At 39.8% G+C, this 23,127-nt stretch overlaps 2 protein-coding genes across 3 annotated transcripts; one reads left to right on the top strand and one right to left on the bottom strand.

Moving 5' to 3' along the window:
- Positions 1-9,755: 9,755 nt before the first annotated feature.
- ankrd34c (ankyrin repeat domain 34C) lies at positions 9,756-13,825 on the top strand. Its single transcript, XM_085282120.1, has 2 exons — positions 9,756-10,225; positions 11,120-13,825. The coding sequence occupies exon 2, from the start codon at positions 11,170-11,172 to the stop codon at positions 12,757-12,759; it is 1,590 nt and encodes a 529-aa protein (XP_085138246.1). The 5' UTR covers positions 9,756-10,225; positions 11,120-11,169; the 3' UTR covers positions 12,760-13,825.
- On the bottom strand, positions 13,337-23,115 carry LOC146569670 (retinol dehydrogenase 13-like). Of its 2 annotated transcripts, none has more exons than XM_085282123.1 (7): positions 22,975-23,115; positions 18,653-18,793; positions 18,378-18,569; positions 17,870-18,031; positions 17,609-17,725; positions 17,301-17,505; positions 13,337-14,088 (listed from the first exon to the last, which is right to left on the bottom strand). In XM_085282123.1, exons 2-7 carry the CDS (start codon positions 18,762-18,764, stop codon positions 13,992-13,994), a joined length of 885 nt encoding a protein of 294 aa, XP_085138249.1. In that variant the 5' UTR covers positions 18,765-18,793; positions 22,975-23,115; the 3' UTR covers positions 13,337-13,991. The 2 variants fall into 2 exon arrangements, with proteins under 2 accessions (XP_085138249.1, XP_085138248.1); XM_085282122.1 differs by lacking the exon at positions 22,975-23,115 and adding an exon at positions 20,039-20,284.
- Positions 23,116-23,127: the final 12 nt, after the last annotated feature.

Raw genomic sequence — 23,127 nt, 5'->3', positions numbered from 1 at the left:
GTCCTACTGAATAGAGAACAACATCGCAGGCTTAGTCAGAGGACAGCACACAGCTAATGTGTTCCCAGCAGTGAAAAGACCATGACATTCAATTTTTATTAAAATGGACTGATTAAAGACACAGAGTTCTAACGTAAACACAAACACTGACAAAGATATTGACATGTACACTCATGATTTTGGCCATGTTCTTCAAAACTCACACGAGGAGGAGGCACAACAGGCGAGAAGGTGATAAACATGACTCACTACATTGTGATACTGACACAATCGTGCCATGGAAAACATCCCAGCAGCATCCTGGGCGTCTCCAGCTCCAAGGGATGTGTGCCATTTGCAGTGTGGCTTAGAAGAAAAAGGAGATTGGGAATCCCCCAAAATAAGTGCGTCTTTGTTATGTTTAAAATTAGAATTTGATGAGTCATAAAGGATGTAACGTGAAAAAAGCAGAACAGACAGAGATGCGTATGATATCGACGAGACCTTTATTTGAGAAGAATATCTTCATTTTACATTTCTCCTTCTCTCCTTTCGCTAGTTTTGATGTCAAAGCAGAGAAGAGGCTGATCCAACACTTGCCCTGTCTTACCCTGCAGACCGAGGCAGTACTCCACACTGAGCACACAGGAAGTCTTTATCTGGACAGTTGCACCTCTGAAAGCCTTCCAAACCAAGATACAATTCCGTCATCCTACCACACAAGATATTGTTCTCAAAATGTGCCAGCTGGAGTGCCGTCTTTGAGTTCGCAGCCAAACTAAACTGAATCCACTTTACACAAAGGCTGTGAGCGCCTGGAGCAATAAAAAGGGCTTACACCGGTTCATCCTCCAGCTGCTCAAAGACTGAGTCATTAAAACAAATATAAACCTACAGAGATCAATATTTTTATTGACATTGAATCAAATAGAGTTCACTCAGTTTAGTTTTATTAACACAGTGCAAACTGACAACAACCGTCACTTCAACTTATTCATAATGTAAGTTACGTACCCTACAATATTAGAGAAAACCCTGATCCCCTATGGGCAGCACGTGGTGACAGTGGGAAGAAAAAACTCCTTGTAAACAGGAAGAAACCTCTGGCAGAACCAGGCACATGAAGAGGCAGGCATCAAAACAGAGAATATAGAGTGACAAGGATGAAACAGAAGCTATGGGTGAGACAAATGACTATATATCATCATATATTATTTACATGCAGACAGGTGAACTGTCACTGAACAAGGAAAAAGCAGTGATTGGTGAAGCTTTACTATTTCATGAAAAACATTTAGCTCATTTTGATGATTTTGAATTTGATGGCAGCAGTGCACATAATAAATGAAAGTTGGGAAGGGGGCAACAAAAGGCTGGAAAAGTAAGTGGTACTAAATAGAAACAGCTGGAGGAGCATTTTGCAACTCGTTAGGTTAATTAGCAACAGGTCGGTAGCATGATTGAATAGAAAAGGAGAGGCAGAGTAGAGATGAGTACAAATTGTGGAACAATTTCAGAATAAGGAGCCTCAACATAAAATTGGGAAGACTTTGAAAATCTCCTCATCCAGTACATAAAATCATTTAAAGATTTAGAGAATCTAGAGAAATCTTCCTGTGCACCAGTGAATCACTGGTCTAACTGAGCTCAAGATATCTGAATATGCTTTCTTTACATCGCATCGCTGCACGATAATTGTACACTTTCTGATCCTCTGAAAAAGGAGTCAAAGCCCTCGATTGACAAGTGTGCTTCACTTAGTTTAACATTACAGATCATACATTCAATTGATTTAGGCCAACTTAAGATTTAAGCAGGGAGCATTGAAAATGGTTAACTATTAATTGCATTTTATGCTTTTGAAGTCCTTGTAGGTGGAATTTGGAAAGACACAGTAAATGGTGATATTCTGGTTTCACTGAATCCCAGGCTGCTGCGTCTGCTTAGAGAGGTGATCTCCCTCTGGGATGTGGAGTGCTGTGAGGCAAAGATAACTGGTTCTTATCTCGATCTGCTCAGTCAGGTATGAGAGCTCCTGGCCCAGGGGAACACTAGCAATGGGTCTCACGAGCACAGTGGGAACCAGAATGCAGATGAATTTTCCTTACCTTTAAGAGAGAGTCGAGCATTATATTTATATTGAGTATCGTCAGTCTTTCTTACAAGCAGGCTGGCAGCCAGATCACCCTGGTGGCGTATTATAGTCATGCCTGTTTTGAATTGAAATCAGACAGGAAAACTGATTATTACCTGCACAGTTGTGATTCAAGCAGAGAGAGCCTCACTCACTGTGCCTCCTCTGATACAAGTTCTGCCTAGTCTGTGTGAGTAAACAGCAGGACACAAACACGGGCAGCTCAGCCAAGTGTGTCAGCTAAATCAGTCGGATTCAGAAAGTGAGAGATGCACAGGTGGCACTATGCTTTCAGCACAGTTATGCTGATCTAATACTTTAACAAGACTTCTTGTTTGCAGGGTTACGTAGTCATTTATATATATATAACTATCATGAAGGTGAACTTACCTTTACGATACCGCCATACATTGTTCTTGGTACAGAAGGAGTTAAGCTGAATGTAATAACTACAGTTCACACGACTGTGTTCAGCTAAATCTGGTTAGTCAGGGTGGGTCCAGATCAGATGGAGATCTGGCAAATCAGAAAAATGTGAGCGTAGTAAAGCTAAATCTATATGCTTTATGCTTTTGAGCTGGTACACATGCAAGAGAATGACACAACACTTTAGAAACAATACCAATTAAGCAATCACAAAAATCTAGATAAAATCACCCTTAAAAATAGTAGAAAACTACATTTTGTATTTAACTTGAGAACATAGCTTGACAAGTCGATTTCCCATTAGGTAGATGATTTAAAAAACAACAACAACTGTAAAATGATAGGATGAATGATAATAATGAGTATAGAATATTGAATATATCATATTATATAGAATTATAGATTGGTAGCATCATGATAGAAAATGATCCGCATGAAAAATAACACCTAGCTTAAAAAAACTTCACTGTTGTCTGTTAAACGGTCGACTAGCCTGCCAGATAAAGATTTATTGTGCACCATTAACAGCTATATCAAGTAGAGTATGACAAAAACACCATGATGTCCTATTGCATCCAGTAGCACTTTGCAGTTTACAAGCCAGCATGCTTGTCTGGCTATTCTGACATTCATGTGCAAAACCTGTGCATGTAGTGTTTATTTTTTTTAGTAGGTAACATGCTCCCTCATCATGTCTGCTTGTTTGCGACAGGCTAATTTGTGCTCCTCTTGGTAGATTGCGTTAGTCATTAATGAAATCAACTGGTCGCATCTGTTCTTCCAAATTACAGTATTGTTAGTAGATCACCTGCAGAACTTTCCTCTCTCATTTGTACATTTTTTTGTAATCGTGGCATCACCTTCTCAGACATTTTCAAATTAGAGTATCTGTTTGCCAAACTTTCTAAGGAGTTTTAAAGTATTACATCTGACAGTTTTCATTGTCTTACAGCTCCTTTTTTTTTTCACAGCACCCAGCAATAATTACTGACTTGTGTTTGTCCTCATATACTGCCAGGTCATATATTGCCAGCTCATCCCACCTTCTAGCACAGCTGATTAAACCCAGCTGCAACAAGCTTGTGCCATCTTAGACTTGCCAGATTCTTGTAGCAGAACTAAAAGGACAGTTAGCTATTTAAAAATGAAACTCAATTAGCCTTTTATTGCTGGACAAAGATTAAGGCTAAGCACAAATTCTTTACACAGTATAGGATTTTGTGAAAAGTGCATCCTTTGAAAGGTTCACACACTATTTTGGATTTTTTTCTAAAAATGAATCTGCAGCTCCAACAAAGGTCTGGGAAAAGTTTCAGGAAGCTGGTCTTTAGTTTTTTGTGTAAACGGAGAAGCAAACAGTCAAACAAATGGTGCATCTCTTTCCACCACCTTTATCCTGCTATGTTGTTCTGGATTTATAGTCTTCAAATTCATCCACATTAGTCATGGGTGAACCCCTGGATTGACTCTTCAATAAAGGAGGCGGTCGTCCTGCGTTTCCGCCATGTTTCTAAGGCTTCTTAATCTACTCTAAGATCTGTGACCTGACAATTATCTTTCTTTTCTTTTTTTTTAACTGAGGCCAGGCTGGTCCTGTTCGGTCCTGTCATGTCTGATTCTGCTCATCTGCAGACACCCTCAAGGATAGAAAGGAGTGATCTGACGTCACTACCAGCAACATAGACAGAAAAAGCTCTTTCTTCACCTTGTGCTGCAGAGGAGGTGTATTTTGGTCAGAGTGCCTCATGGTGTCAAAGACGTCACAGTCTCAGGGGTGTGAACCGCGAGCAGAGTTCTCTAACTCACTGTCAGAACATCCACTCATCCACACTGATGTACCCACATACTCTGACGAGCCCAAACCTCTGACAGATGCAGCTATGAAACAGTCTGTGATGAATTCGTAGTGGAAAACTCAGTTTTTCACAGAAATTCATTTAACCCCATATCAATATTTGCTTTTACCTTATTCTGAAAAGGATAAAGATACTCCTACAAAAGTAAAACACTGTACATGATACTAAAAATTAGAAAAGATATTTAAGACACGATTACCTCAGTGTAATGGTAGGTAGGCCATATTCCTGGACTTCTATTGATGGCTGTATTTTTCTGTTGTCTTTCATTAGATAACTTATGGCAGGAAGAGTTTCTGCTCTCTACCCAGTGGGAGGCAAGACACACTGTTAAGCTTTTGATTTGGTGGTGTTAAGAGAGGTGTGACAGATCCTACCAAAACATCAATTTTGCCACTAATTACTTTTGTAGTTAGTGAGGCAGCTACACAGAATTTGAAACTCCACCTGAAACTGCACCTAATGAAATTCTCCTAACACTTGTTGATTTAGAGGGCGAAAGGAAAGAAAGCCACGAAACACGAGGGGAAAGTGAGAGTTTTTTGCGAGCGTTCGCCTTTCACATTTTTAACCATGTTAACAAAACTGTCATCCGTAGCTATATATCATGACCACTTTTTACTGACAGACCATTAAGGTGCCTCCTGTTCCAGTATCCAATTAAAGGCTTCACAACAACTACTAATAAGTGGAGTGTAGAGTTGATAAGCAACCAATTCTGAGGCTTCAAGCCCTCTGCTTCATTAGGAGGATGTTGAGCTAAAATAGAAAATTCAACACGGCGGACATCAAAGTGCCCACTCTGCAAAATGAGTAACAAACTCCTTATTAGATATGCACCAATCTCCTAGGATACAGCCAACGTACACAATGATCACCCAGCAAAATTGTTGCCTGTATAATGCTCTTGAATAATGCTCAACTCAATTACTGCTTGCCAGAAGGGCAGGTGTTGGTTTGCAATGCGAGATGAGAAAGAACAGAAGGACTGGTGAAGGAGAAGGAGGCAGAGGAGGAGTGGAACCATTTCAAGATTTCAACTATGAGAAAGTAGCACTTTTCAATATGAAAAGATCAAAGTGTCTGAAAATGTGTTATACTTCACGGGCTATAATCATGAGTGGACGAGGGGAAAGAAAAAAAAAAATCACTCGCAGCATATGTGAGGGGTGGCAGGTTTTTAAGCTGCACTGGAGGCATTTCCTTAAATCTGCCACGGTAGGAGGGAGACAAGGAGCAGTCCAGTCCAAAGCTGTAGCAGGGTTCGTGCGAGTTAATGCTGTCGCAGCCCACACATTCGCTTGATACAATCGCTGAGACACCAAATGCCATGAGAATGTCAAACTCAGTCTTTAAAGAGACAACCACCACAGAGCTAGAAGCACAACATCAGCACAACAACAGGCGATATATGTGCTAGAAAAAAACACACATGCAGGCTTCGGTGTCTTAATGCAAATGGAGTTATCAGGAAGGGATGGATAAGTGAGATATATATATGTTTTTTTTAAAAAAAAGATTTATGGGTTTATTTTAGAAAAGGCAAATGTTATTCGGAATTCCTGTGTTCAGACCGTGGACGTAATTGTTATGGCAGAATTGTTGTGACTTTGGGCTTAATTGAAATTTCTGTAGAGGCAGCTCTCCAATCGTATCTGTATCCTTTATGTCATTTCGTTTATTGTTTATGTGTCCATATGCAAAATGTGATGCGTTCATCTGCAGCTGGCTAACTTAGTCTTCCACAAAGACTAAAAACAGGATCAAACAGCTACACAAATCAAAGTGCGAAAACAGCAAATCAACAGTTTTGGAGGGTGTTATGTATCAGACTATTTCTTGGCTGAGCAGTTTCCCAGCAACCAGTGGTGACTCCGGGAGATTATTGTTCCCAACCAAGTATTCCCAATAAAACAGCAGTTTGCTTTTTTTTTTTTTTTTTTACAATTAGGTATTTGTAAAGAAACTAGCAGCTTCTCAGATGTGACTTTTGTTGCCACTGGAGAGCGCCAGGTAAACTGTGTTCAGTTAATTATTTATTTACATAATTAACAGGCTGTTACGGGGGTCAAGGAATTTTCTTTGACTCCCATAACAGCCATAATATCCCGGTCTCCTTAAGTGCTTTCCCCATTTCCTCAATTATCCAAAACAATTCACACCCTAATGCTAACCTTAAATTTAACTCACGTTATAGTTGGCATTAGTTGGCTAATGCTAGTGTTCAAGATTACTTATGTATACATAAAAAGATATAATGTTCTTCACGTGATGTGCTTGAAAGCAGTCCAATCAGATTCTCTTGAACAATCTGGGTTCACTTTTGTCATAATCATAGCCTGTATATAAAAGATGGATATAAACACTGTGATTAATGTAGTTATGAAGCTTCAAACTGGCAGAGGTCGGTATTTCATAAACCTACACTACAAGCCAGGGGAGGCTCTGATTGATGCTTGTTTTATGGTACCACGGGATTGGCCATTTGCATAGGTATGCACCTGTGGAGAGCCTTCAGAGAGAGGTTTTCAACCTACAAAAAACGCACAGTATTCCAAAAACCGAACAGCATGTAACTGTTGAATGCTAAATGCTGATTGGCTGTGATAGTGGAGCTTAAAAAGAACAGGAGCAGCGTTGAAAAAACATCAGAAATGAAATGATACAGTATTAAAAGTACAGAGAGTGGCAGCACTGGACACTTTTCACTGTTTTTAAAACTCTGTTTCAGTTCATCACTTTACATGTTAGAACTTCTCTCTTCTCTGGGGCTGGCACACAAGCAAGACTAGAAAAAAGTCTTGGTTTGGACACTGCCTACATCTAGCATCAGATGCTCTCTGCAGGTAGAAGGGCTGACGGTTGTACCCTATGGTCTGCCAGTCGATTGCCAACAGATAGCCATGTTCAGCCTACAAGAAATCAAAGGATAACACATATTTCTTGCCTAGCAGCTTGTCAGTAACACAGTAAAGCATGCCCTGCTTTATCCTTGTTTTGGCTTTGTTGTTCTTGTTGTTATTTTAATGTAATGTGACCATATTTATGTACAAGAAGAAAACCAGTGACTGAGATCAGGAATTTGTTTACCGAGGTCACAGATATGGCAGCTCAGTAGCTCTGCTAGAAGTCAGAGAAAGTGCAGGTTAAATGCGTTGGCTAGTTCCAGCCATCTTTTATATACAGTGTATGGTTATGAGACATTTGTAACCTGTTTACAGTCTATGTGCTGAACTCATGAAAGTGATGAAATTATAAAAGACACTTTAAACAGAATAAATGTAACTTTAACAACACTTAAGAATATTTATTTGTTAAAATTACATATCTTTGCCACAATACCAAGATTTGCTCAATTATTTAAATTAGTGTTCTGCAATGAGTTGTCACCTGACATTTCAGAGGAGGATGAAAATTAAACAGTAATCACAGCGAAGAATAAATATGTGCTGACATGTTGCACTATATATTTTTTAGACTTTCCTGTAGCACTTGGCTGTATCTTACTTTCAAATTTTACTGGCTTTGACAACAGCAACTTTCTTTTTCAGTGCAATAAAAAAAACTGAGCATATTTCTATTTGCAGTTTACAAAAACAATTTCCTTTCTTGTTTTCTCAAAACTGAGGCATTATTTGAAATTAAGGTTAGACATGAAGTGCTCTGTTCTTCCCGTCTCCTGGAAAAATTGTGATCAGACTCTAAATTTGAAAACTGCTGATAACTTTTATGTGTCCTTTGTCAGAATATATAAATAGTTTTTGAGCTACTGTAGTCTGATGAGTAAAAAATGTCACAATTCAGACAGAAGAAAAGGTTATATTTAGAACGGAGGGGAGGGAGAGCAGCAGCTGTGGTGTAAGATATCTGAAAATGGAAAGTGCTCCCAGGGGTGATGGCGCTTATTCTCTTCACTTTAATTATTTATTTTTCCTCTATATACTGCAGACGACAGCATCATCGGGGCAAAGATCACCCTCTGTGAGGGCCACTGACGTCCTTTTGGCTCCCAGTGATAATGAATGTGTCTAAACTAGTCAGCTTTGGCCTTTGATCCTTGGATCATCATGATTCTCTGAAGTCTGTCTATAATACAGACCCATATAATTTTTACTCAACAGTATAAAATGTGAAATATACATAATAGCATCTGAATAACAATTTCAGTTTGTGTTTGACAAAAAAAAAAAAAAAACTTCTTAGAACTTCCTATTCTTAGAATCAAGTTTGACACTTAGAAGAACAGTTTTTACTCATCTACATATAAACCAATATTTTACACAACTCTTTTAGTCATTTCTGGTGAAGAAATGACAATATTTAGCCAGACTGTTAATGCCTCTTGAACAGGAGGGGCATACTCTTTTGAGGTGGTGACTACAGCATGAGCTGCTTTATGAAACTGCCTTCTCCATGTGCCTTGTAAACAACACTTCCTCTGGGACTGAGAAGGCAATCACAGGTGAGAAATCACTGGCAACATTGACAGCTGAAGTCCTGAGACGTCAAGCCTTTGGATAGGTAATAAAGTGATTAGTCTTAGAGTCAGAAAAAAAGAAAAGAAAAAAAGGAGCAGGGGTCAAAGGATTAATGATTGATTGTGGTGGTGGTGACTTACTCATGAGTGGAAAATAGATCCAAAAATAACTGCATAAAAAATGCCATATAATCCTGTCTGTCCGTGGAGGAATGTGTCTGATTTACCTGTTCTTTGCAGGGCTGAGAACATCACTGTTCTCATTAGAAACTGCTTCTGTGCTGTCTCATAGCAACCTAAAAATAGAAATGTCCCTATTAGGCTGTATAGCTGCGATGGCTGCTACAAGTTTTGGCTTCTTTAATTGTACTGTAAATATATAGGTGCAAAATATTTTTGCTCTCTCACATAATTTGTTGAGTACATGACAATGAGAGAAAGAAGCGCTGCAGATATGCATAAACATTAAATATTAACTAATGCTTTGTATCAAAGTGTCACTGCTTAAAAATATGATTTCTGCTTTTTAAAAAAAATGAAAATAAGAAAAGAAAGATAGCTGGTGAATATATCCTATTGGAATTCCCTGCAAGAAGCAGCGTGATGGTGGTCCAGGCACATTTTACAACTGAATTGTTTTCTCTGTGCCCTTTCATACATGGCAGACAGACAACCTGCCTTTATTCCTGTTCCACCCTGCAGAAAGATTAAATCGTATTTATAGCGCAGACTTACTATCTGAAGAAAATTCAAAAAGCAGCCTAAGCACTAGGCTCTAGGAGAAAAAGCAGCCTTCTCATCTTCATCACGTGTAGGCCAAACTGTGCCCACCGTTTTCATTTTCATACTGCTCTTTTGACATAATTAAAATAACACGCGCGCGCAGATCATTTGCATGTCTTTAGGAGGCAGCACTCGTTTTGTTTGTGTCCAGCAGATATAAAGACCGAGACAGAGGTTTTTCATCAGACGCAATTTATTTTGGTCGACTCTGACGTCAAGAGAATACACGTTTCATTCAACCAGCAAGAAAGTAAGTTATTTATAACCCGCAGCATCTCCAGGTTGTGATCCTTGAGTGCGCAGTGAAAGGAATACTCCCCATTGGACTGATGTGGTGTGCCTCCATAACAAAAGCCACACAGCTCATGCGTTATGGTGCCAGAGAGGCACGGCACACTGTAACCTAAACCAAGACGTATTGATGGGAACAGTCACGGCTGCATAACAAAAAAGAAAATAGGATTATTGTGGAGAACTTCAACAAACTTTCTGTTTTGAATCTTTAATTTCACCCTCGCAGATGGCAGAGCACTGGTTACTTTGAACATGGAAAATCTCCTCTTTGACCAGGTAAGGAAACAACTGTCACACAAACAATATTACACGTGAAGGTTAATTAATTCAACTTTACCTCGCTATCTTGTATCGGTGAAGGCGGAGGCTGTTAAATTAGATCGACAGCTTGTGTTGCATGTGAAATCAAATGTATGTCTAATGTTGGCAAATTAATATTCAAACTGCAGATAAAATGTTTACATTTGGGATTTGAAGCAGAATAAGACGACGAACACCGCAACGTGTAATGGAGCGCGTCTTTCGAGCCAAGTTACCCAAAATGAGAACCGCGGACAGCGACTCTTTGAGCTTAGCGTGACGTTATTTAATGTCGCCAGTTAAAGAGCTTGAACAGATGTTTGGATCACTATTTGAAATTTATATAACAAACATCGCATTTACGCGCAGTCTCTCGTATATTCGTCCCAGAAAGGTGGAAAAATGATGTTTATGCTTACTTGTAGTGAATACTGGAGGCTTTTGTGTCAGTATCAGTATGTTGGGTGGGGGGTGGGGGGCACTGCTGTCTAGATAGAGGTTTAGAAAAAAAAAAATCAACTTTGATTATGACATCATGACACATCTATCAGTAGTGTTTATGACTCTAACAGGTGTGTTACCACGCTGACTTCTGCATGGATATATGTGATCTTTGAGGACGTGCATGAGCATTTTAGGAAAACTGCCAATTTTTTGTACAACACTGATTCAATTTCAATAATTAAACAAACAATATATCCACTATATTTCACAGATCTATAAGAGTAAGTTTTATTTTTATTTTCTTTAGGTTGTAACAGACTGCCACCTGCTGGCAGTGATAACAAATAGAAAAGCAGACAAACAAAGTGGGTATTAATCACTCATTTTACTATGTAAGCTGAACTAATTCCACAAATTTGTTCAAAGGGCTGCGAGCTGTGAGTTCAGTACTGAGAAGATCTGTGATTGGCTGGGTAATGGCAGATATTCTGGAACTGCGGACAGATGGAAACTCACTCCTGAAGGCAGTGTGGCTCAGACGCTTGAGACTCACCAGGCTCTTGTTGGAAGGAGGTGCCTACATCAACGAGAGCAATGAACGTGGGGAAACACCTCTCATGGTGGCCTGCATGTCCACACACACCGACCAGCAGAGTGTAAGTAAGGCAAAGCTCGTAAAATATCTGCTGGACAACCAAGCGGACCCCAACATACAGGACAAAGGAGGTCGGACAGCTTTAATGCACGCCTGCATTCACAAGGCTGGACACAAAGTGGTGGATCACCTACTTAGCAACGGTGCTGATCCCAGCCTGGAAGACAGGAGCGGGGCCTCAGCGCTGGTCTATGCCATAAACGCAGATGACAAGGACACACTTAAACTGCTCTTGGATGCATGCAAAGCTAAAGGCAAGGAGGTGATCATAATCACCACAGACAAGTCACCATCTGGCACTAAGACTACCAAACAGTATCTAAATGTCCCTCCATCACCAGAGCTGGTTGAGAGATCTTCCCCGGCGTACTGCACTTCTCCCTCTGATATTAACGTCACAGCATCGCCCTCACCTGAGCAAGAGCAACAAAACACAGTCTTCAGTTTCCAGACAAAGCTAAAAACCTCCAGCTCAGCTTCGAAACTTGCCAATGGGCCCACGTCGCCGACGCGGCGGCCTGCAAACCCCAAACGTGCACGTTTGCCTCAGCTGAAGCGGCTGCAATCAGAGCCTTGGGGGTTGATTGCACCCTCTGTCCTGGCTGCTGCTGCCGCCGCCGCCCATGATGAGAGTAAGAAAGCTAGTTCTGATGAGGATGTTGTTGCAGGGGTAAACGGACTCTCTCTGAGTAAGAGGTCGGCTTTATCTCGACAGAACAGTGTAGACGGGAAGGACAGCTTATTCCCACTAGTGGGAGAACAGCCCTGCAAAATGACCACCTCATTATCAGTTCCTCCAACATCTAAACCATCATATGAGAGAACGCTAGGCCAACACCAGCCACTGGCACGGCGCAGCACGGTGCCTACAGAGCAGGAGAGCAGCAGCTGCAGCAGTGGACTAGCCAGTCTGAGAGACACAATGCATAGGAGACACCTGGGGAATGATCACTATGACTCAGACTCACAGCTCTATTCAGACTCTGCCATGTTAGATTCTCCTAAGGTCCCGGTGGAGCGCAGGAAACTAAACACCTCTCCACTTGTGATGTTAACCAGCTCCAGAGAATCTCTAGACAGCAATGCCAGCACATCCTCTCCCAGCACAGCACGCAGGCGTGCACCTGGTCTCCTGGAGAGAAGAGGCTCAGGCACACTTCTGCTGGATCACATCTCCCACACCAGGCCTGGCCACCTCCCCCCTCTTAACATAAACCCAAACCCTCCCATTCCCGATATCGGGGCTAGCAACAAGCCCTCCTCACCTCTGGCCACAGGTATTAGATCTATAGCTCCAGTAGCACCAAACACACCAAAGAGAGGTGGCCTCAAGTTGAAGAAGAAACTTGTGAGAAGGCACTCTATGCAAGTGGAACAGATGAAACAGCTTTCTGATTTTGAAGAGCATTAGTTAGTTATGAAGTTTATGCAGCAAATATTGTGGAAGTAGAGATGTTAACACCATAGATTGTGAGGAAGTACATCCATAGTCTACACAAGTCATTTGTGTCATTTGTGTAGACTCAGAGCCATCTAGTTGTTGAATTATGTGTAATTAAAAAATATAGATAGAATATATAGATACATTAAAACTGAGCAATATAGGTAGATTTCCTCCCCGTGTCACACTCAACCTTAAGGATAACTATCTTTTGACTTCACAACATCTGCTGTATATGTTTTACAGTTTTGAATGTAAATGCCAAGATATGGTACTTTTCCTCTGAACTAGCTGATCATGTAACATTAAAGGAACACACAGGGTACATTTGTAGCTGGTGGCAGATAGGGTGCACTTTGTGCATATGTAATTAGCACCATAATGGACATTCTGTCTCACAAAAAAAAAGAAAAAAAGAAAAAGAAAAAAAAATGTGATGCATTTGTCTGAGATGTAGCTTTGGATAAGATGAAATTGGACTGTTTGTAGCAATTCTGTACAAAGTGCCTTTAAAAAGAAACCGAAAAAAGTGATGAGCAGATACAAATTTTGTATAAAGAAAACTTTAATTCATGGTGATGTAACCAACATGTGTTTTGTCTCAGCACTGCTGGTCTCACATGGATCAAAATGAAGACTCGTGATGAATACATAGGATGTGGCTAAACAGTATGCCTTAAAAGACAGGTATAACAATGGGCTATGTATAAGAGCACTTTAATGCCCACGAGAAAGAAACTGAATACCACTATTAGCAGTGTTACAAAAAGCTAAAGCACATTCATATATAATTCTTATATGATAAACCCAAGCAACAATAAATGACATTTTAACCCTTAGTCCACACAGATATTGGTGAAACCCATCAATTAAAATGTCATTTCAAGCTAAAGGCAATCAATGCTAAAGATCATACAGCTTCCATGTAACTGACCTGTGAAGCATTGCTTCTGTTTAAGAAAAAACTTAATTTAATTCATAGTATTTTTCCAATTAGTTTGTTGTATATTCTAAATAAATGTCTATCACTTGTGAATTTCTGTCTTTTGTTCATTTGTTGTCCTTAAGCAGGAGCTCAGCTGCTACTAGCAGCGCAGATGTTCACTAGAAAGAGTACCAGTTCTTTCCTCAGGCCACCTGGCAGTCCAGTGGCACCGCGATGATGACAATCATCATCAAAATCATCATCATCGTCGCTGTGACTATGTCAGACCGACCACAGAGGCACTCAGCTCCCACAGCTTCTTGGCAGCTTCATCATCCAGACCCTGAGGGGCTGCTGTTTTAGGGGCGCAGTCGCTGTAATCAGTGCAGACTTTAGTGTTAAACACACAACTTGATCTGTTCATGCTGAGTTGATTAAGTCACAAGAACAAGTTAATCAGTCAGATAAAAAAGGCAAGATATGCAATCAAAGGATAATTTACAAGGCAACAATGTCTTAATATTTTATACTGTTTTCTTAAAGATAATTATAGGAATTTAGATATTTATTAGTTATGTTATTACCCATATAATTTCATACAAAGACCAAAAGAGTCAGTTTTCACTTTATATACAAAAATAACATCAAGTAGAGCCAAACCGATATTTGTTATGTGGCGATATATCGGTATGGTTGACAACTAAAACCTCCAATTATGTTATAAATGTTGATGTTACACAGATATTCCACCAGATGGCACTCCGCAACTTCCCTGTTGGCATCGATAGGAGAAGTGTAAATGAGTAACCCATGACTTGTGGTGACAACAAAGCAACATTCCAAATATGGGTATTGGTCATAAAAGTCCAATATCAGTCAGGTTCTAGTATCAGCAGTTTAAATTAAGATTAAATCATATGCTTTGTAATTGCTAAAAAAAACTATTAAGGAAAATCTTAAAATGTTCTAATTTCAAACAAGAACACTCAGAAAACGGGACTTCCTTTAAAGGGCAAAGGCTATACTAAAACTTTGATGTTTTTTAATTATTATTATTATTATTATTATTATCATCATTTTATTACAACATCCTGATCTCAGCCTGTTATGGGTTCATTCTGACATCATAGGGTGTCATAGTGGGAGAAAAAAAAGAGGTGTGTTGTAGAGCACTCTTCATGTTCCCTTTCATATGGAACATAATACTTATTATATTGTATTTTTTTCCAAGGTCAACTTTGACCTTGGGCACCAACAATAAAGGTCAAGGTCAAATGTTTAGCCAACCCAGGTACTCATGCCCACCAAGACTTTGTATATTGTTTGAACTTGATCCATAAAACATTGGGGGTAATATAAAGTTTTTACTGACTTTCACATTTGGTACGACATTGACTAGATTTTCACCTAAATTAAATCAGCTCGAGCTGTTGTAGACTGCTAACAAACAGACAGACAAACAAACAAACAGAACAGATTACAGACTCGCTCACTTCAGGGGGAGAATTAATAAATACACAGACTGTGGAGAAACATCAAGACAATCTATTTTTAGGGAAAGCCCTGCTTATTTTAGCAAAACAGTTCTAGATGTGAGCATGGCTCTTTAGTAGATAAATGCTAAACTGTTTGTTACACAGTGTGTTAGGTTCAGTGTTAGGTACACAATAAATACAATAAATGAATAGAATGATCTGGTCATTGTGATGTGAAGAGTTAATGGAAAATGATCCTCATCAGGCCTCAGATACTTTAAAATGTGCTGCCAGCATTTATATATACCCTCCATATATATATATATATATATATATATATATATATCCTCCACATCTTCTCGAGAGAAGAGCTCGAGAAGATGTGGAGGGTGAAGGTAACGGTGGTCCCAGTGGTAATCGGAGTATTAGGTGCAGCGACTCCCAAGCTAGGCGAGTGGCTCCAGCAGATCCCGGGAACAACTTCGGAGATCTCTGTCCAGAAGAGCGCAGTCCTGGGAACAGCTAAGATACTGCGCAGGACCCTCAAGCCGCCAGGCCTCTGGTATATCTATCTATCTGTCTATCTATCTATAAATATAAATATGTGTGTGTGTGAGCATGCAATCAGCTCTTGTCATTTTTAAAATCTTGAACACATGCAGCACCACTTAAATGTCAGTCATTCACTGGTAAATGGCTGAAATGCCTGATAAGATAATGTCAGCAGTAATGAAATACTGGAAATCTGCAAAAGGTGGAAAGCTGTCAGTGTATTGCAGCTGGTTTGTGGCATTTATATTGACTGTGATTTTGTCTAGGCATTTTTTTTTCTGGGCATGCACACTGACGCAGCGACCCTGCTGACATGATGATTCCTTTATTTATCATATGATCTTGACTTTCTGTCTCAAAAAGATTCCTTGTATCAAAATCTCATTTTATATTGTGCTAATCCACATTTTTATATTAGTGCTAAATTGCTACTGTAGTATGCTTACAATGTAAAAGGGGTCGCTTGTAGTTGCAAATGAGTCACTCACCAAACACCCCTCACCTCTACAAAGCCTTTAAGTCTCCTTAGATAATTGCTCTGATTTTCCAACCCACAATTCTGGTCTCATCAGCTAAGCTTTCACCTGTAGCACACAGCTATTTCCTGCATAAAAGCCTCGATGAGCCTGCTCTACACTGCTCTACCAGCCCAGAAACAAACAGATGACAGTTAATAGACCAGATTAGATGGTGTTCAGAATTTAGGATTCAGCAGCTAAAAACACAGAATTGTCCCCCAGGAGTAAGACCAGAGTTAAAATGAGAGTGAATAATTATTTAACATTCACGAAAAGGTTAAGTACACGACCCCAAATGAACGTTAATGTGTCTGCTCGTTATGTTTTAGATGTGTCTGTCTAATTCACTGGATTTGAATCAGTGTTCACGCTGACATCATTTACTGGACTTGGACAACATTTTTCATGCATAGAGGAATTATCATGCTGTGGAAAAACCCACAGCATGTTAACACATTAGGTTTTTAAACAGTTGTGTTAACTGGACTTAATTATATTCAACAAATCACAAGAACATTTATTTTACTGTACGCAGATCAACTGTGTTCCCTGTTGTCACCTTTAAAAGGCCCATTGAGAGGTTGGAGAATCCTACTAGACATGACTGACTGGCACTAAGTAGTTTCTTTATCAGTGTTATTAGAAAATTTTTTCTGCTTTTACTATCAGCTACTTGTAGTTTTTTAAAGTGCAAAAGCAATCCCTAACTCACGTTCCCTATCATCAAAATGAATCCAATGACTCCCGTGCAATGACGTATTCAGAGTATAATTTTGAAGAAAATAAAGAACTGGTATCAGATTCATTTCCTGTGTCTGCACATCCACTGAGGGAAGATATTGCATTAGACTGCACTGAGAAAGAAGAGTCCAGCTGTTTCATTGCTAATATGCTTCATTACACATTCACAATACCAGTCTCAGTAGAGTATGTTAGTGTTGTTCTCAATATGATCCATTTCCCCCACATGGGCGAGCCGAGCAATATCCCTTTTGGCTGTCTATCAATAAAGAGCCCATCTGTTGAATTACACAGACTGACCTGTAATAGAGTCCACTCTCATTTTGCAGGCTTTCCTCCACAGCGCAGTAGATGGTGGTCTGAGCTCCTTCTGTCGGATTCTTGATGAAAAACACGAAGGGCACATACAAAACCCTCTTCCACAGGGGCACTGTGGGCCAGAAGTGTCGGCCAAGCTCGGTGCGGATGACTCCAGGGTGGAGGCTATATGCTGTTACGCCAGTACCTGCAAAATGACAAGATGCAGAACACAAGTCATTACAAGGACATGAAATCCCATTCAATGTGTAACGACACATAGAAATATAGATATAAAACAGACGCAGCACCTTGCAGCCTGTTGGCCAGCTCTTTTGTAAAGAGGACATTAGCTAGTTTACTTTGAGCGTAGCTTCTCCAAGGCCGGTAATCTTTGTCCTGATTTATGTCATCAAAATGGATTTGACCTGTTGAGAGAAAGCACTTCATCCTTATTCACAGATGTGGTATTTAACATTAAATGAATATAAAAGGATGACATTCCTGAGAGATTTAAAAAAAAACAACTAATTCTCTTTATATGAACTAGAAAAAAAGAGGAAAAACTGCACCTCTCTCATGCGCTAAGCTGGAGACATTCACAATGCGGCTCGGCGCTGACTTCTTCAGGAGATCTAACAGACAGTTCGTTAAAAGGAAGTGGCCCAGGTGGTTCACACCAAATTGCATTTCAAAGCCATCTTCAGTCTTCCATTTTGGACAGCTCATTATGCCTAAAGGTAGGAATATCAAAGGAAATGTATTTACCGCCTGTTAAAGTAAAGTGTGCGTGTTAGTCCCCATAGGGAAATAGTTCCTCTGCATTTAACCCATTCACCCAGTGAAGCAGTGGGCAGCCGCCAGTGCAGCGCCCGGGGAGCAGTGTGTAGGGACGGTACCTTGCTCAGGGGCACCTCAGGGTAGCCGTTCAGTGGAGTCGAACCCCCGACCTTCCGATCATGGGGCCACCACTCTACCTACTGAGCTATCCCTGCCTGTTAAACACGAATGCACAGTCACAAAGCTGGCATAATATGCTACATCACACCATAGTGGGTCTGATGTGATTTATACATCCACCTGCATTATTGATGAGAACATCCAGGCGCTCCTCACTTGCTAGGACATCTTTGGCAAGTTGGCGTATTGACTGTAGAGATGCCAAATCCAACTTTCTGACAATCACGCTGTCATTTCCGCTTCTCTTTTTCACTTCTTCTGCAGCTTTATTAGCTCTTTCCATGTCCCTACAAGCCAGAATAACCCTCGCGCCTGCAATGCGGGAGCAAAGTCATTACACCTGAACAGATATTAGATTATAAAATTGGATATATAAATCCTGGCAAATCACCAACCTCTTCTAGCCATGTCAACAGCAGTTTCTTTGCCAATCCCAGTGTTGGCTCCAGTGATCAGGACTGTCTTTCCATCTAAGCGGGCTTTGCTGTGACACACACCACCTGCCATCCACTTCTTCAAACCAAAAAGTCCCACTCCTGTAAAAATGTCCGCATAGTGACAGCTCTAAATCTCCACTGATCAGAGCCATCTTCACCTTCTAGAAAAGGAAACCCCCACCCACCCAAAACAAAACACAACTGCACAGATTCAACAGATGTTTTAGGACCAAGATTTTCTCAAATATAAATTTCTGACCCCTTCTTCCACACCCTGAAGATAATACACTTGAATGAGTTTAACAGAAAAAGCCTTAAAGTGCCTTAAAATAATCTGAGAAATAATTAAAACTGCTTTTTTCTTTGTCCAAATGTGCATAAATATTTTTTTTTAAAACATTGTCTCTCTATTTTACATAACTACAAATTGAACAAGTTTGGGTTTTGGGATGGTGATTGTGTAAAAAAGTGTTTTTTAACATCTAAACTAATAAAAACTCAAATAAAAGTCAACACTTTCAAACAATAAAAATACCGGCAAACCAGTAGACACACCTATAGCATCAATTTGAGAATCCTAGGTGACTTCCTTCTCAAATTAATAACATTTTCAGAAAACTATTCCGCTAACCTTTAGGTTGAGTTCACTGAGATTTAAACTCATCTGAGGTATTTAGTAGATGCACCTATGTTATTAATTTGAAGCATTTACAAAATAAACTGAAATGAGCAAACCTACTGGAAACGAACTGAAATTAAACAGAATTAAAAGCAAAAGCAAAAGTCAAAACGAAATAAAAAATAAAAACAAATTAGTAACTATAAAGCTATGATGGCAGACCGTGACCGTGAAAATATCAGGTTCCCTACCTTTTTTTGTAATAAATAAAACAAGCTAGCAAACCACCTAAAAAACAAATATAAACAATATAGGCACATCAAACGTGTGAAAGCTCATTCAAACTGCACTGTAAAGCACCAGGCACACCTAGAACAGTGTGTTAGTGAATATTTAGTTAAGATGTTAATAAGCTGTAGCTTAACAAATTCACTTTAACTATATTCTTATAAACGTGATGCAAAATCAAAGGCACTTGTCATTTTAACGAGCACGTGGGTCCGTGCGCAAAAGGCCTACATGCTTATGCAACGTCAAGTAAACGTCACAGAGTCTGTAAAAGAGCACGAGCTAAGACAGCCATCCGTGTGCTGTTTACAGTCTACACGTATGATCAGACCATTAATGTAAATCAGTGATTAGCTATTATATGAGTTACTTTGTTTTTCTTTTAACACACAACACCTGCTTTTGTGAAAAAGAGCCTGCGTCGGGTCACTTCATACCTGCTACTGTGACCAATGCAGTAGTTTTAGGATACTGGGAAACAAATGAGCGTGCAGCCGAGGAGGTCCGCATTGTCCCTGCTGACCCTGTTACTGTTTATGAATCTGCTTCTCTTAAAGTCCGGTTGGAGAAACGCCGGCGAACTTTCCTGCAAGCGAGACCTTACTGCCTGCTACAAAGTAAACCGCGTCAATAACAGCTACATAACAAGCGGAGCCTTTGCCCAGGAAGTACCGCCCATCGCCGCCCTACACGGGAATCCTATTGGTTCATTTTTGTCAATAGTGTTAATAATATTTTTAAGCAATTTTTTAAAAGCTATTGCCAAAGAAAGCAGCTAGTAAAGTACATTTTGGCTATTTTAGAACTTTTTTTTTTTAGATTTTTAACAAATCTGAAAAAGTTCAATGCTATTAAACTAAAAACAAACAAACTCCAATATAACAAAATGCAATCAAATCAAACTGTAGTGGTATCTTTAGGATTTAGTAAAAACATCTTTGCTGAAACTATTATCATCTCACAACTTTCCATCTTCTCGTTTCATCTGCTCCCTCTAGAGGTCACCACAGTGGATCATCTGCCTCCATCTCACCCTGCCAGCATCCTCCTTTGACACCAACCTTCTACATATCTGTATCATAACAGGCTGTTAAACATCCTCTTCAATCTTGCTGCTATCTTTCTCTCTCACATCCCCTCAGACACTTGTCTCCACCGACACCCACCCTGCCCACACTCTCTTCTTCACCTCTCTTGTGCACTGACCACTGCCACACCAGGTATTTAAACTCATCTACTTTCACTACTTCTGCTCCTTGCATCTTTACCTTTCCACCGGTCTCCCTCTCATTCACACACATGTATTATGTCTTACTTGAACTTTATTTCTTTTTCTCAGTGTCATTTGTGAATATCATAGTCCATGGAGTCTCTTTCCTGAAAGGGTGTAAAAATCAAAAAGGGTGTAAATCAGACATGATGATCCACATCTTTCTATGGCAGTAATAAAATTTAATAATCAAATAAAAATAAATAAGGTGTAAATAAGATGTTTTTTTTACACTGAATGTCAGCTGTTTTTTGTTTTGTTTTGTTTTTACAAAATACATTTTTGTTCTAAAATAAAGCCAACTGCATCTCTTAAAGCTGCATTTCCATTTCAGCTTTATTTAGGTATCATCAACTCATAAAATATGCAAGGTCAATGTATGCTGGGCTCAAGATATAATATGTGCAGTTATTATGCAGTGAAGCACAGCTGGTATGCAATAAAGCACTCGTGATTTAAGCTTAATAAACAGACAAATCTATCATCTACAAGGAATACTCATAAATTGTACAGCAGATGTCGCTGTAGGCTCATCAACGCTGTCTTGGTGTATTTTTACGTGATTCTAGCAGATGAGACACATACATCACATTAGCCCTTAAACTAGGCCTATATTTCATTTCTGTTTTAGTCACAGTTGCCAGTCAAGCACAACAAGACGTGTTTTGAAGCTATATAAAACACCTAAGAATCACATGATATCCCAAACTCCTACGAGCACATTAAGAACTGTCTGTGCTGTTGAGTGAGCAGACAAAAGAGGAAACCCACCAGAAGCACCGAGATGACAGTAATAACAGCATCAGCCTACACTATCAGATCTCAATTAAAGCCTAATCAGAGCTGCAGTGGAGCAACTGAATCTGGAATAAAATTTTACTGTGTCAGATCAATAAGGCGTGCTTTCTCTGAACTTTAAAGCATAACACAATGAGTCTAGACAGGGACAATATAGAGAGATTTGACCTTGTAATTCTTGTGACACCTGAGAGTGAATGTTTTCACTGTGGAGTGTCTGTAAATCGGGGAAGCACAGGCCACAAAGTACATGTGAAAACCTAGAGGTGTTCTGAAGTGGCTGTATAAAGTGAGAGGATTAGCTAACAGCCACCTGACTGCAGTGACCATGCTCTTTATTGCAGCCTCTCATTGAATATGCAGGTCAAAGTTTTGTATTTCAGGGACAACTGAATGACATTCTTATTGCACTGACCTTCTCGACATTGTTATTACACACAGTTTAAGCCATGCTGCTTGGGTAAATACATTATTGTTAAGGCTTTAGAGGTTTTTTCAACCAGCGGAGGCCTGCTATAATCTGAAGAGCACTTTAGAGGTGACCTGGCTGTCTCTTTTACTGGCTCACTACTAAGCCCGTCATGTGACTCCTCTGCAGACCTATCTCCGAGTATGGTAACCTTCCCCTGCTAAAATTAGAGGGCCCTCTGCTGAGACATTGTGGAATGTATCTTTCCCGTACCCATCCTGGAGACAAATCAGGACCTTAATAAATTTTCATAATGACTGTGTTTTTACCTTATGTCGTGACTGCTAAATTACCAATGATTTGTCATGAAAATTGTCAAATAGAAAATATCAAAGATAAATCTGTTATGATTGAGTTTGTTTAGAGCATTATCTATCTCAGTCATTGCGATTTGTGTTAATGACGTAGTACTTTTGCCTTAAAACCAAGCAGATTTATTCTGATTTAGTTATTAGGACATTACATTGTTGCTGATTATTTCAGTGGGTTTCCTCTAATATGAAGATATGATCCAGCATGTATTCTACATAATAAATTACAGGCCTACATTAGCTAGATCTTAATGAATATTGGGTGACTGTAAATGCGTAGAGCTTCAGAAATTAATTTAATATATTTAGAAAACAAACAGGTAATATTTCTACAATGACCATTAGATTGGAACTATTTTGTAACAACTGTAAAAAACTTTTAAACTCCGCATTAAGCTTTGAGTAAATGAGCCTGATGACTTTGTTTGGGTTATTATGGTTTGTACAGAAAAGAAAGCCCGCATATACTCAATATTTATCTTGCTTGCAGGCTGTGACCTTTGTGTGGATTACCCCGTAGTTCACCTTGATTCAGTCGGGGTTATCCGGTCTCTATAACGAGCCTCTGTGGTGTTTAACCGCCGTTTTGTTGCGGTCCCTCCTCTGGGTATGTGTGACTCTGACGTAGCACTCAGCGTCTCCCGCCGGGGAGGGGAGAAGGGCGGTGCTGCTGCTGGT

Source organism: Mchenga conophoros, linkage group LG7, assembly GCF_057382185.1.
Source record: "Mchenga conophoros isolate Kocher_MC1m ecotype Shallow Benthic linkage group LG7, M_conophoros_male_GT1.1, whole genome shotgun sequence".
Taxonomy (NCBI): domain Eukaryota; kingdom Metazoa; phylum Chordata; class Actinopteri; order Cichliformes; family Cichlidae; genus Mchenga; species Mchenga conophoros.
Note: the sequence above shows the minus strand (reverse complement) of the source record. Positions and strands in the feature narration are given on the sequence as shown.